Genomic DNA, 15,991 nt, shown 5'->3' on the forward strand with positions numbered 1-15,991 from the left:
TAGTCAAAGACAATATGACTTCACTGTCTCCTTCCTTTCTTAGCTTTCATTTAAAATTTTTCTCCTTCAAAATTTATTTTTTTTCAAGCTATATTTAGCAAGAGATTTCACTTTTATTGTTTGCTCTTTATTCTGTCACAAAGAATATCTTTCAGGCTTAGGAAAAAGTAGAAACAAGAGATCATGCAAAGGGATAACTATCAAATAAGCTCTTCATAGGTAATAATCACCTAGTTACAGTTGTATGCCAGCCTAAATTCTTTGCTGCTAAGAATCCAAATAGAACAGAATCTGCATAGGGCCATTAAAAGGTTCTTATTGAAATCAGTATGCAAAAAGAGGGAAAAGGATGTTTTTCAATCTCACTCTTCTTGTCTTGCTTTTTTTTTTTTTTACATCTCATCTGATACTCCCTCCTTTATTTCTTCATGCTGCATTCCCATTCCAAGAATTATCCCATTCCTGTTCTTGTAAGAAGTGATTGCCTTTTTATAGAATCTCCCTTTTCTGATATATTTCATTTACCATCACAGTGACTTAAACATCTACTCTATGAAGAACACTCTTTTAACCTCTGAAGAAAGTTCAATGACAAATAAAGCCCATTCTTAAGTCTCATGGAAAATATAAATTAATAACTCGTACAAATAGTATAGTTCCATAGAGTTTTCACCATCTGAGTTTCTTTGAAGATGCAAAATCTGTCTGATTCTTTGAAACTTATTCAGGGCTGACATGAAGAAAGCAAGAGAGAGACTTCAAGGTCTGTATCCCAAAGAGATCATAAAAAAGAGAAAAGAAAATATATGCAAAAATGTTTATAATATCCCTTTTTACAGTAGCAAGGAACTAGAAACTGAGTGGATGCTCATCAGTTGGGGAATGATTGAATAAGTTATAGTATATGAATGCTATAGAATATTATTGTACTATAAGGAATGATCAGCAGATGATTTCAGAAAGATCTGGAGAAACTTATATAAACTGATGCTAAGTGAAGTGAGTAGAACCAAGAAAACATTTACACAGCAACATTATGTGATGATCAACTCAAATAAACTTGACTCTAACATTGAGGTGATTCAGGCCAATTCCAACAGACTTGTGATGGTGAGAGGCATCTGCATTCAGAGAAAGATCCATGGGAACTGAATGTGGACCACAACATGGTATTTTCACCTTTTAAATTATTGTTTGCTTGCTTTTTTTCTTTATTTCTCTTTTTAATCTGATTTTTCTTGTGCAGCATGATAAATGTAGAAACATGTATAAAAGAACTGCACATGTTTAACATATATTAGATTACTTGCTGTCTAGAAGAGAGGGTAGGAAGAAGTAAGGGAGAAAAATTTGGAACACAAGGTTTTTGCAAGGGTGAATGTTGAAAACTATCTTTGTATATATCTTGAAAATAAAAAGCTATTATTGAGAGAGAGAAAGAGACAAAGACAGAAAGAAAAAGACAGAGACAGACGAGAGGGAGGAAGGGAAGAAGGGAAGCAGGGAGGGAGAAAATGAGGGCTAGAGGGAGGAAAGAAGGAAGAAAAAGAAGGAGGAAGTAAGGAAGGGAGGGAAGAAGAAAGAGAAAGAGGGACGAAGGGAGTAAGAGAGGAAGGAAGAGAAGGAGGAAGGGAAGGGATGAAAGAAGGGAGGGAAGAAGGAAAGAAAGAAGAAGGAACAAGGGAAGGAAGAAGGGAAAAGAGAGGAAGAAAGGAAGAAAGGAGAGAGGAAAGGAGGGAAGGAAGAAAGGAGGGAAGAAAGAAAAGAAAGAAAGAGGGAAGGAAGGAAGAAGGAAAGAGAAAGAAAAAAGGGAGGGAGGAAAGTAGAGAGGAAGAAATGAAAGAAAGAAGGTTGCCGGGTCATCAGTGGGACAGATTCTACTCACAGAGGTTATTGTTTGTCCTCTGTTCTCAAAGAACATAACATCATGACATGCAAGTGAATTGGATTTAAGTGAGGGAGAGCTGTGCAAGGTCACCCGCCTCACTTTCTCCTCCAGAGCCATCTTGGCCCAGTGGCCAGATATAGATCAGGATTACTGGAGTTGGTCCTGGATGTAGGGAGACCTAGGGGTTGGGGCTTGCTTCACACACTGTCCTTTAGCAAGGCATTTTGTTTTACCTGGTGTTAGGTCTGAAGAATCCAGACTTGTCCATAAGGCAAGTAGATTTAACATTTTCTCATTACCTTTCTCCCTGTCTCTCTTTCTACTCCAGGGACAATTCTACTCTTGGCTCTAGCCCAAGATTTGCCCCAAAGGGAGAAAGTAAAAGAGATACTCAGTATACAAAAAGGAATAGGGTTTAAGACAGGTGATTTATTACTATTTGAAGAAAGCAATTACAAGCTGAAAAAATCATAACCTGCTGCAAAGAATTAATAGAACAAAATTCAGTAGCTTGATTTATTACAAGTAAAGTTGAATAAACTTAGAGGCTAATATTCAAGTTTCTTTGGAACTTAATATCCCCCACCCCCCCCAAGAATATTAATTAGCTATGGTACATTCCACTCTTCACTGTCAGATTAAACATAGTGAGGGCCTGGAGGGACAAGGTGAAGAAAGAGAAAAAGTTTCTCTCCCTGATAGAAGGCCATGCTATTTAGTAATGTTTTAGCTTCTCCTATCCCTGTCTTTCCCTAAAAGTGTTAGCTGGTTTTTCAAACTCTCCTCAGTCCCAGAGTTTAAGAGTTGGGCAGAAAAATTATGTTGAAAGTATGGCAAGTCATCCTGTGAAGGAAAGGAAATCAAGAAATAATTAATAAGCATTTATTAAGCATTTTCCATATTCCAGGCACTGTCTTAATTGCTGAAAATACCAAAAAGAAAAAAAAAAAAAAGAAAGAAAGAAAAAGAAAAAGATAGTCCCTGTCCTTAAGGAATTTACAATTGAATAGAGGAGACAACATGCAAAGAAATATACTGAAAGCAAGCTTTGTATGAGATAAATAGGTAATAATTTGTTAATTATTAGAATTAAGAGAGATTGGGAAAGGTTTCCTATAGAAGGTAGGATTTTTAGCTAGGACTTAAAACCAGAAAGGTCATAGTTGGAATGGAGGAGGGAGAATGTTCCAGGTATGAGGAACAGCCAGATAGAATGTCAGCAGTTGAGACAGTGTCTTGTTTATGAAACAGTTAGAAGCCCAGTGTCTTTGGATCTAAGAGTATGTGTGAGAGAGTAAGACATTAGGAGACTGGAAAGGTGGGAGGAGGTTAGATTATGAAGGGTTTTGAATAGTAAATATAAGATTTTAAAATTTGTTCTTAGATGCAATAGAAAGCCATTAGATTTTATTGGTGGGTGAAAAGGGAAATATGATTAGACCTGCATTTTAGGAAAGTTACAGTAGGTACTAAATGGAGGATGCACTGGAATGAGAAGAGAATTGAGGCAGGGAGACCCATCAGCAGGCTATACCAGTAATCAAGGCATGTGATAATGAGGGCCTGCCCTAGAATACAAAGACTATTTTAGGAACCCTATGAAAACAGATTGGTCTGGAGAAGAAAAAAATGCTTCCTCAGGTCATAGAGTTCTCCATATCCTCTCAGACTTCTCTAATTTAAGTAGAGTTGGATGGTAGTGATGGGGATAAGGAGTTTGAATCCCCCAGATATAGTGGGGTTCTAGGTTGGTGTCATGAGGTGTCTCAAAAGGATTTGTAGGCTTAGACCATCTTCAAATCAGCAAAGATTTTATTATTATGCCATTGACTGATGGGCTAAGTTCCAAAAGAGAATTAGTGATTAACAAAGAGAAAGACTAGCAGAACTGACCATTAACAAGGGGAAGGATGCCACAAGACAGGCCAAAGTCCTAGAGAATTTACTGCACTTTAACAATTCCTTTTTTTTTTTTTTTTCATAATTATAACTTTTTATTGACAGAACCCATGCCTGGGTAATTTTTTACAACATTATCCCTTGCACTCACTTCTGTTCAGACTTTTCTCCTCCCTCTCTTTCCCCCTTCCCCCAGATAGCAAATAGTTCTATACATGCACTTTAACAATTCCCAATGAACCCCGCTATAACTAGGAGGAAGAAGAGAATGACCTGATGCCATAAGATAGCTAGATTTCTAATGAACTAGATATAAGATGGGCAGTTTCTGATGAACTTGAGAGAGCTGAGTTCTTTATAAAAGTAGCCATAACAAAGAAAAAGACAGCATAAGACAGGCAAAGTCCCTAGAGCTCTTGCTGCCATAACAGAGGTGGTTCCTAATGAATCTGCAAAGAAATGAGGAATAAGTAAGAAATGAAGAGAGAAATAACCTGGGAGAGGCTGGGGGGGGGGGGGGGAAGGAAAGGGAAGGAGGGAGGGAGTTTGCCATCATAGCTTAGTCTTCTGATTGGATATAGTAATATAGTAATTATAGAATCACAATTTTGTCAAGGAAAGTAATTCAACAAGGGCCCACTGCAGCGGAAGCCTATTTAAGGACAACAAAAATTCGTTTAAAGACAAAATAATCCTGTCAATCCCCTACCTACTTACCTTGGAGATTAAAGGTGGAAATTCAACTAGGGCCCAAAGGCTCACTTAAATTCCATTTAAATTCAAGGAAGGCCCTCTCCTGTTAAAGCCTGGCTCATAAGGAGGGGCACAGGAATGCACCTGAGTGCAGATGGCTCTCTTCATCATCACAAATATCATTATTTTCCCATTTTTTAAAATAAAACTTTTTTTTGTTAACATGTACATTTATTTTTTAAACATATTTCCATATGAATCATATTGGGAGAGAAAAATCAGAATAAAAGATAAAAATCAGAAGGAAAAAACAAAAGTGAAAATAGTGTGCATTGATCCATATTCAGTGTCTATAGTTCTGTCTCTCAATGCCTAGCCCAGAAGAAGGGCATAGGAATCTCTCCATCATCACAAATATGTTATTATTTTCCCCAGTTTTTTTAATAAAACTTTTTTTGTTATACATGTACATTTATTATTTTTTACATATTTCCATATGAATCATATTGGGAGGGAAAAATCAGAAGGAAAAACAAAAGTGAAAATAGTATGCATTGATCCATATTCAGTGTCTATAGTTCTGTCTCTGAATATACAAGTCAGTGCTTTTTCAATGCTTTTTGTGTTTTCCACCCAAAGTTTATTGGGATTTCCTTGGATTATAAACCTCTGAGAAGAGTCAAGTCTATCACAGTTGATCTTTGTACAATCCCACTGTTGTTGTGTACAATGTTTTTCTTGATTCTGCCTGCTTCACTCAGCATCAGTTCATGTAAACTTTTCCAGATCTTTCTAAATCCTGCCTGTTCATCATTTTTTATAGAAAAATAATATCCCATTACTTATTGATTATTCAGTCATTCTCCAATCCGACTCAGTTTCCAATTCCCCAAAAAGAACTGCTACATTTTTGCATATGTGGCTCCTTTTCCCTTTTTTATGATCTTTTTAGGATACAAACCCAGTAATGACACTTTGATATCCCTTTCGGCATAATTCCAAATTGCTCTCCAGAATGATTGGATCAGTCCACAACTCCACCAATAGTTAGGAGGAGTTGGTCTTTTTGCTGGTCATTCACACTATCAGCAAGGACATTTGAGAAAAGTCAAGGTAGAGGAGGAATCTAGTCCCTTAAGTTCTGCTAGAAAGCTATTCTTTCTTGGAAAAGCTTTTGCCTTTTCTATTCCCAAGAAGTTTTTTTTCCTCAAAATTTTGAACTCCCAAGACACTTGAGTTTAGGAGCCAGTGTACACCTTGGAAGAGTAAATGAATTTTGTCCCCAGGTATAAAGGTTATAGGCATGTGCCATCCTATTCAAGATATAGTAACTTTAAAAAAAAAAAAGTTTTATTGCTTGTTTTTACACCACTATTTTCTGATCTAATTTCACTCTCTCCATTAAGTTCTCCTTTATAATAAAGAAAAACAATAAAATAGTAAGCTAAACTATTTGATAAAATAGTTATTTTATTTCTCTCTGTAATGATCAAGACTGTAATTATATTCCATATCTATTATCCATAGTATCTGAAAGAACTTTGTCCTCAGGTGTGCTTATCACAGGTATATGTCCTCTCATTTAACCTATAATAATTTTTAAAAGGGTTTTATTAGTTGTTTTTTACATCATCATCATTTCCTGATATAATCCACTCTAACCATTAAGTTCTCCTTTATAATAAAGAGAAATAATAAAACAGTTAAGCTAAACTATTTGATACAATGATCAAGTCTATAATCATATGCCATATTTACTACCCATAGTGTTGCTTCCTATTACTGAGCAGGAAGGAGGAGAAGTTCATTGGAATCTTTGGAATTAATATTGATCACCATATTATCTAAAGTTAGCTTCCTTTTAGTGTTGTTTTCATTTATGTTACTGTCATAAAAATGCATATTGTTCTCTTGATTTTGTTTTTTCCCTTGCATCATTTCCCCTAATTCTGTCTGTTTCTCTCATAATTCTGTCCATGTTTCTCTGATTTCCATCATTTCTTATAATACATTAATATACAACAACTTCCTCATCTATTTCACAGTCCTTGAACATTTAATTTGCTTCCAGTTTTTTGTTACTACAAGAATATAGTATGAATGTGTATGTGTGTATGTGCATACTTACAAATTTACATATATATGAACACAGACAGTAGAAAAGAGCCTCAAATGCTATCACCACCTTCAAAAAGACAAGAGAGAATTTGTCTTCTCAACAATCCATGTGCAAAAGACCTGTTTGACTTCGTGTTGAACTTGCTCAATGAGGCAACAATGTGACTTAATCATAGGTTACATTTACAAAATTGTAAAGTCTAGAACAAGGAAAGTTATATTTCTTTTGTTTTCTGCCTTAATCAAACCAAATCTGGAGTGTTTTGTTCAGTTTGGTGTGCTATATTTTAGAGAGGATGTTGACAATCTGTAGCATGTCCAGAGGAAGGTAACCAGAAGGGTAAGGGGGACTTGAAACCATGCCCTACAAGGATCAGTTTAAGGAACTGAGAAAAGGCTATGGGGACATGACAGCTGTCTTCAAGTATTTGAAGGGGTGTCACATTGAGTGATGGAAGAACTAGGAATAGGAGATTTGAGCTCAATGTAAGGAAAATTTAGAGCTAACCAGAAGTAGATTGAGCTTTGTCTGGATCTTTCTGTGAGGTAGTAAGCTTACCATCATTGGAAGTCTTCAGCAGTTTAAGTGACCAGTTGTATAAGGATTTCTACTTATGTATAGATTGGACTAAGTGACCTCTGAGATTTCTTCTATCTCAGATTTTATGTTTTTGTGATGTTTTGACATAATGTTTATAGATTTCCCATGTCTAATTTTTATACTTCTTAAATATTTGAACAAAAGTGTTATACAATTTAGAACACCACCAATGTTGTATGAGAAAAAAAAATAATGTAGGAAATTGGATTTTTAGAGCCAGAAAGGACTTTATAATTCATGGAAAGAATATTAGATTTGGACTCAGAAGCTCTGATTTCAAATTCTAGTTCTTCCACTTATTACTTCTGTGATCTTGGACATGTTACTTTGAACTAGTTTGCTCATATTTAAAATGAGGAGCTTGAACTAATAGTCTTTAACATAACCTTCCATTTCTTAGTCTGTGGTTCTATGATTTCATGAACCTCTAATTTTATAGTTAAGTAAACTAAGACCCAGAGAGGTTTAATTCTACTTGACTTGAAACTCCATGTGGATAGAGATTGAATTTTTTCTAAGTTTTTGTGTCTTACCCAGTACTTAGATCAGTGGTCTGTAGATACTGAACACTTAATGCATTTTTTTCTCCCATTTATACAACTGCATAGTGAAGGAACCAGAATTATACCATATGTTTATCTGCTATACCATGTATTGAATTCTCATACAAATTAGAAAAATAATACTCAAATGAATTTTCTGATGCCACAGCATAGCATAGATTACTATGATTTCTAATTTATTTTGGAATATATGCAGATCAGGACTTTGATTTTTTTTTTTTTTTTTTTTTTTTAGGGAAGGGGCAAAGATTTCCCTTTTTGATCATACTTAGTTGTATCACTTGAGTACTTCTCTTCCTAGTAGCCCGGAGGTAGGGTAGTAGAACAGTAGAAGGAACACAGGCTCTGAAGTCAGAGATCTTGCATGGGAAGTTTACTGCCCCTGTGATCTTGTGCAAATTGTTTCAACTCCCTTAGCCTCAGTTTTCTTTGAAAAGCGTTTTACATACATTATTTCATTTTAGCCTCACAACAACTCCTCGAGGTGGATAACATAGATACTTTAAAGGTGGAGAAAATGCGTCTCAGGGCGGTTGCGATCATAGTTACAGTTAGTAAGTATCCAAAGTAAGATTTTAGACCTAGGTTTTCCTGACTCCAAATCCATCATTAGATCCATTGTAATAGGCTAAATGTTCACTCTACCTTGCCCACCTTAAGTACCAGCTTCCAAACAGAGAAACCAGAAAGAGTAGTGTGATGCATAGTGATGGATTGGAAGTCAAAAAGATTTAGTTTCAAATCCTGTCTTAGACATTATCTATGTGACATTGGTAAGCCCCTTTCCCTGTATGCCTCCGTTTCCTCATTTGTAAAATGGAGATAATCAATACCTGTCAAGGAATTATTATAAGACACTTCTGGGATACTGTAAGATGTATGCAAACTTTAAAGCCGCGCCCACAGGCTTCCCATGCCAGCGCCACTTTCTTTGCACAAGGGGCTCTGCCGGGCAGGTCCGACACTTCCCCCAACAAAGTATTTTCAACTTCCAACTCCAGCAGTATCCCTCCTGGCCCAGCCCCTGGCCTCTGCATGCGGTCATTACAAGGAGCCACACCGAAGAAGGATTTCCCCCGCTCTTTTACTCTGCCGCAGTTACGAGGGAATTTGTGGTTGGTGACGCGCAGCCTTAAGAGCCACCTGCAGCGCTTGGCGCGCCAGACTGGGGAGGGATCTGCGGGCTCCAGGCCCGCAGCCGCTGGCCTGGGGGACCCCTGTGGCACGGGAGGCCATGCTGATGTTTTGGCTCCTAGGCGGCCGCGGCCAGCTCCGACTTCTCGGTAAGAACCTCCCCTACCAGAGCCACGCTCCCAACCTCCTTTCTTAGCTCTCTCTTCTTCCTTCGCTTCACCGCCGCCAGGTCTCCTTTCTTTTTCTCCTGCCTACTTTTTGCCTGCCGCCCCAGTTCTCATGTGCACTCTCTATCCAGCTCCATTTTGCGCTCTCTTTCAATCGTTCTGCCCCTCTCCTTTGCCTTCCTTTCTTCCCCGATTTTCAGGCGTCTTCCTTGCCCCTCCTCTTTTCATCTGACCCTCCTCATCCGGCCTTCTCCTTTCCCCTCCAATCGCTTCGAACTTTTCCTCCGTTTCTTGCTTTTCCCTCTCGTTCATTCCCTTTCCTTCCTCTGAAACTCACTCATCTTGCTCTTTCCTCCATCCCAAAGCAGAGTACTCTGATTCCCGGCCATCTCCTCTCAAGTCCCATTCCGTTTAACACCGCCCCCTCCTCCTCATCCTCGTCAGTCCCCTGAGAGACTTCCATCTCTCCCGGGTCCATACCCGCCTGGGGGCACTGTGTGGCCGCGGGAGTTTGGCATCCGGAGTCTGGTGGGAGAAATCGGACTCCGAGGTCGGGGTGAGATAGCAGCGAACTGTCTCGCTATGGACTTCATGAGAGAGTACAACCGGGAATTGCGCAGGGGCATTTATGCCTCCCTGATGATTTTGGTAATGGAACGAACCGTAGGGAAAAACGTGCTCCTAGAATTCTTTCACCCCAGACTCCCCCCAAAATTTTCCTCCTCCCAAAAGATTAAAAAGAATTATCAGACAGTGAAAACGCTTTGTATACATAGAAATAAAACGTATACAATTATAATTTAAATATTAAATTATTGTTTCTCCAAATCTCAGTAGTTTCACTCGAACAAGATGAAGCAGCTGTAATGGAATAGGTTTGGAATTGAGAATTTGGTTTTCAATTGTCTACTATCTGACTGAAAGACTCTTAATTTTCCTGGACCTCAATTTCCTCATCTGTAAAATGAGGTTAGACTACTATCTCCAAAGTCTTTTCCAGTTTTAAAATGCAGATTTTAGATGGAGAGTTCTTTTAAGGAACTGCATTTAAAAAAAAAAAATCTTTCTTTCTCTCATTTTCCTCAGAAAACAGTGTAAATTGCTAAAATCTTTTTTCTAATCTATTCCAAATCTCAGGAGTTAACTCAAATTGAGATCCTAGGGAAGAGAGATAATGATAAACCCTGATCTCAAAGTTAAGTTGGGGGAGGGCACCCTGTATTCAATTAAAAATCTGCTGAATTAATTGCTTCTTGGGAATGAGATGAATTAATTCTTCTGGAACATCTGGATTCAATTCAACAATTGTTAAGTGATTATTAAGAGGTTGTGTTGTAGTGTGGATAAGGGGCCTGTTTTGTTCTGAAGATCTTTCTATTCAGTCCTGATATAGTGGAGTGTTTGTTGTCAGAAAGTGTTGATTTCAGTCCTACCTCTAACTCATATTAATTGTGTAACCATGGGAAAGTAATTTAATTTCTTAATACTTTAATACTCCTGAAAATCTTCTTATAAAAAAAAAAAAAACCTTACTAAATAAGAGATGAATTACCAATCTTAATAGATGGATAGAACTTCCACACTGGGATTTAGCCACATTAATGAATTAGGTCCAGACTAAGTAACTGCTGCTGCTGCTGCTGCTATTACTGCTACTGCTACTGCTGCTGTAATTGCTACGGCTACTGCTACTACTACTACTATTACTACTGCTACTGATCCTCTTCTTCCTCCTACTTCTACTGCTGTTGTTGTTGCTGCTGCTGCTGCTGCTGCTGCTACTACTATTATTACATTCAAGCCTTTGTGATCCTTTTGTGGAGGTTCAATATAGTAGCCCTTGTCCTCAAGGACCTTAAAAAATCTAGTCTAGAAGGAGATATTGATAAAATCTTAATTTAGAAAAATGATAAAATACATTACAGAATGGATTGTGATTTAAGGAAGGATCATTTCTAATTGAGCCAAGGCATGGAATGTGAGCAATCAAAATGGTAAACATGGAGGAATATTATGTTTGATCTTGAACTGGGACCTTGAAGAAGACTTTCAATAGTAGGAGATGGGGGAAAGTACATAAAGCTAAAAGGTAAATTGTAACCAAATTGAAATGTAGAGCAAAAGAATTTATATTTTATCTACAGAATTGTAGAATATTAGAGGTAGAAGGGGTCTTAGATCATTTACATCCTCATTTTATGAATGAATAAACTAAGAAAAATAAAGTGATTTCTTAAGGTCATCCAGGCAATACATGGTAGAACATCCCATATAGGTCTTTTGATTGCTATTCTGGTTCTTTTTCCCAGTAGCAGAATTGAGTGGGTAGGTCTTGGTAAATTGCTGAAAGGCTTTGATCTAGGGAGTTATGTGATCTTACCAATGTATTTTTTAAAATAACTTTTTATTGATAGAACCCATGCCAGGGTAATTTTTTACAGCATTATCCCTTGCATTCACTTCTGTTCCGATTTTTCCCCTCCCTCCCTCCACTCCCTCCCCCAGATGGCAAGCAGTTCTTTACATGTTGAATAGGTTACAGTATATCCTAGATACAATATATGTGTGCAGAACCGAACAGTTTTCTTGTTGCACAGGGAGAATTGAATTCAGAATTACCAATGCATTTAAAAGATTTGGAGACTATGTAGAATTCTTGGGAATAAATCTTTTATAGGAGGTTTTCTTTGAATAAATTAATTGGCTATCTTTTCCTTCTACAGAGTAAAAATGAGTTGAAATCTAACCTTAGATATTTCATAGTTGTATGACTCTGGCAAGTAATTTAACCTCTATTACCCTCAGTTCCTTCAATTGTAAAATGAGACACCTGAAAAGTTCAAGTTGGAAGGTATTTCTAAAGGTTATCTAGTCCAAGAGTATCATTTTTATTTGCTTTAGAAGGATCAGTCTAACCAATTATTTTACATTGTTTGCATTTCTATTTTTGTGTGTGTGTGTGTGTGTGTGTGTGTGTGTGTACAAGCAAGACTTGTCTTTGGTAGATTGATGTGATATCAGGGGCACCATTTTATTTTTCTTCAAAATACCTTTTATAATTATATATATATATATATATATATATATATAATAGCTATAATTCCACCTATAGCGCTTCAATTCTTAGATCAAAGCTTTGGCTTCCCAATTAAATATTAATTCCCCTGGGAAGAGGCAGGTCTGTTATTAGACGTTTATGCCTTTATCTGAGTGCAGGAAAGCCTAGCAGTTTGGAGAGGCTATAGGATACTGAAGACTAGTTTTACTTACTAAGCATATTTTTTTAGTATCTAGTTTGATTGCTAGGTAGATAATGCTTTGATTTCTCTTCAATCCAAAATACCAAGTGGCTATAAGATTCCAACACAAAAGATACATCTGAAAAAAAGACATAACTTTTCAACTATAGACCTAGGAGAGACTCCCCTCCCCCTCTGGTCCTCTTCCCTCCTCCACCCCCATCAGCTTCCATCAAATCTTTAGCAAATAATCAATTAAATAACCCTCTCTGGCTAAAAAGTTCTCTTGATTTCATGTACTCAGTGATGGAATGCATGAAATTTTCATAAATGTTGGAGTCTGATCACTATCTTAAGTATCTGCAAATATCAATAGCTTTTGGAAAATTTTCAACTGTTTTATAAGACTTAGTGGGTCCAGAATAAATTAGGGAGAAAAAATATTTCCAGCATTCATCCTGAACAAATTAAATATCATTAACAACAGAAATTTGGAACTTGTATCAATCTCTCTTCTTATCTCTTTCTTATACTTTAGCCAAATGTGTTACTCATCCTGGTCTTCATAACCAATCAATCAACAAGTATTATTTGGTACTTATGATATGTAAAGACAAAAAAAAAATTAATCTGCTCTCAAGGAACTTACATTCTAACAGGCAAAACCATGTAGTTCTATATTTTGTGTCCTATATAGGGCATAAAAACATACAGAATAAATACAAGAATTTGGAAAGGGACCCACAATGATGTTCATTGGTTACTAGTGGAACTATTTAATATTCTAAATTGAGGAACTAGTCAACTTAATAGTAAAAATGTCTTTTATTTTGCTGTTATGATCACCAAGTAATCTGTTTCTATAAGTTAGTTAACATGCCTTTCATGAAAAAAATTTCTATCTAGGTTCCTTTAGTGTATGTCAATAATCATTAGTAATATTGGTCTATAGTTCTTTTTGCTTTACTCTTTTATGTTTAAGTATCAATACTATATATTTCTCAAAAATAATTTGGTAGTGTTTTCAGTTTTTGTATGCCATAGTTATTAATTTTAATGCTTTGAAGTTTTAAGTGTTTTTAACAATTTTAAATTGTTTTGATTTTGTTTTGCAGTTATTATTTCAGCAATGGCATTTGGATCTACTGCAAACCAAGACCTACCTGTGATAAAATGTGGGTTAATTGATCACAAGATTAATGATTCCTCAATAAGGATATCATCAACAACATTTATGGTAAAATAATATTAATAGTTTTTTTTTTTTAATCAGACAATAGAAGACATTATTCCAGAGACTCTGCTTAGGTTTTGTTCAGCTCCAAAAGCTGTATGGATTTGATCTGTACCTAGACCTAATACCTTTGCATATTAGTTGTTAAGTATGTCATCATGGCACTGTGGAAAGAGAACTACCTCTGGATATAGAGGACTTGGGTTCAAATCCCATCTCTGACAATTATTACCTGTGATACCTTGTATCAATTATTTAACCTATCTAATCCTCATCTGTAAAATGAACAAAATCAGTTCTAGAATATGAAGTTCTATAGGCACTTGAAATTCAGCAGATCCAAAACAGGGCTAATTATCCTTTTTCTGCTCAGCTTTCCTATTAAGCTAGAGGGTATCAATATCCTTCCAGTTGCCTAGACTGAAGAACTTGATGTCATCCTCAACTCCTCAGTTTGCACTTACTTCACATAATGCAATCTGTGGTCAACTCTTTTTGTTTTTACTATCATGTTTCTCATCTATGTTCTCTTTACTCACACTAGAACAAGCCCTCAAGACCTCTTGCTGGATTGTTGAAAGAGGTTTTTAATCAGGCTCTTTGCTTCAAGTCTCACCTCACCCTAATCTATCCTCCATTTAGTTGTCAATTGATTTTCCTAAATCCTAGATCTGACTCTGTCCTCTAATTAGTAAACTACAGTGACATTTATTCCCTCAGGCTCAAATACAAAGTCTGTTGAACATTTAAAGGCCTACACAACTTTGCCCATTTCTACATTCCCAGTCTTCTTATTACTACCTGCTCTAAGATTGCAGTCTAGCTGGAATAGTTTTTGTTGCTTCTCTCTTTTCCATATCTTTTTTTACTGACTAAAGTTTCTCCAACCCTAGAATGTTCTCCTCCCTCATTTCAGCTTCTTCTCTTTCTTGGGTTCTTTCCAGTTTCAGCTCAAATATTACATTTTCTAGAGGACTTTCCCTGAGCTCACTTGGTGATTTCCTTCTACCTTGTATATATCTTTTATATATGTGATTATTTGCATCTTTTCTCCTTGAGGACAAGGACAGTATTTTGGTTTTATTTATATTGATAGGAGTTAGGGCGCAGTGCCTGGCACCTAATAAGGTTAATAAATGTTTCTTGACCTTCAAATTAATCCTATAATGCTGTAGTCAATACTTGAATGAATGAGAGAGATACATTTGGTTTCATTTATGAAGTATAACATTCAATTAATCTGTAGAATTAAAAAAAAAACAAAACACCTGTTTAGTTGTGTCCAACTTTTTAACATCCTATTTGGGATTTTCTTGGCAAAGATACTAAAGTGGTTTGCCAACTCATTTTATAGGTGAGAAAACCAAGATAAACAGGATTAAATAATTTATCTGGGGGTCACATAGCTAGTAAGTGTCTGAGGCCAGATTTGAACATTTAGCTGACTCTAGGACCAGAATCAATTCACTGAGTCATGTAGTTGTCCCCCTAAAAACACTATATTAAAAAAAATTCACTAATACATTGGTGACATTGCAAATTCAGACCTATAAGACCACTTGGAAATTCAAACATTGATATTGAGTCTCTTCTCTTACATTGAGAAGAGTAGCTAAGAAAAGATAAAGATTAAAAACTCAGAATTTTAGAGGTACTAGATAGTCTTCTCTCCCTCTTTATCTCTCTGTATCTGAATCTGTTTGTCTGTTTCTCCAGTCAAATATTTCCATCTAGCTGGGAGAATGTGTTCTATGAATCCAGAAGCCTAGGTTGCTGGGGGTGAGGATAACCGTCCCTGCCACAGAACGAACCTAGGTCCTCTACTTTTTTAGAACAAAAATGAATAAATGAGACAAATGATGGAACTACATATAGTCTTAGACAGTAGCCTGAATCAGCAAAAAGCTAAATTATTTGTCTAGGGTCACACAGTGTGTCAGAAATGGGACTTGAATCTAGGTCTTTCTCACTCAGACCAGCTCACTATCTTCTTCTATACCTAGCTGCTTCATGTATATATACATATTTAAATAACTGAGTGAAAAAAATTGTTACAAAGATAACTTTTCCTTTAAAAAATCGAACCATATAAAGGACAAGCCTCAGAACAGGAAAATCTGGGCTCAAATTCAGCCTCTGCAACATATTGACTCTATGCAAATTCCTTAATCTTGGGCAGATCACTTAACTTTTAAATGCTCTAGATTACTCTCTTAGGACCATCATTTTCAGAATTCACTCATCTAAATTGGTAGAGGGCTCAGAAATTCTTGGTTCTTTTAAAAAAAGATGTTATTTAAACTAATAAAATTAGGGATTAAAAACAAATAGTAACAGATAATAGTGAGACCTGATGTCCTGAGCAGTTATTTCTGATAGACTAAATATTCAATTGTCTAGTTCTTGAACCAGGCAAAAATGTAGAAATGCATAACTCTATTCTTGCCTTTGCTTC

At 36.4% G+C, this 15,991-nt stretch overlaps 1 protein-coding gene across 1 annotated transcript in view; it reads left to right on the plus strand.

Moving 5' to 3' along the window:
- The first annotated feature begins 13,424 nt into the window (after window positions 1-13,424).
- FLT3 (fms related receptor tyrosine kinase 3) overlaps window positions 13,425-15,991 on the plus strand; it is a 70,833-nt gene continuing 68,266 nt past the window's right edge. The window contains 1 exon segment of the mRNA XM_051986529.1: window positions 13,425-13,539. Coding sequence (XP_051842489.1) covers window positions 13,432-13,539 — 108 coding nt within the window. The 5' untranslated portion in view covers window positions 13,425-13,431.

The sequence above is a fragment of the Antechinus flavipes genome, chromosome 3, assembly GCF_016432865.1.
Source record: "Antechinus flavipes isolate AdamAnt ecotype Samford, QLD, Australia chromosome 3, AdamAnt_v2, whole genome shotgun sequence".
NCBI lineage: Eukaryota > Metazoa > Chordata > Mammalia > Dasyuromorphia > Dasyuridae > Antechinus > Antechinus flavipes.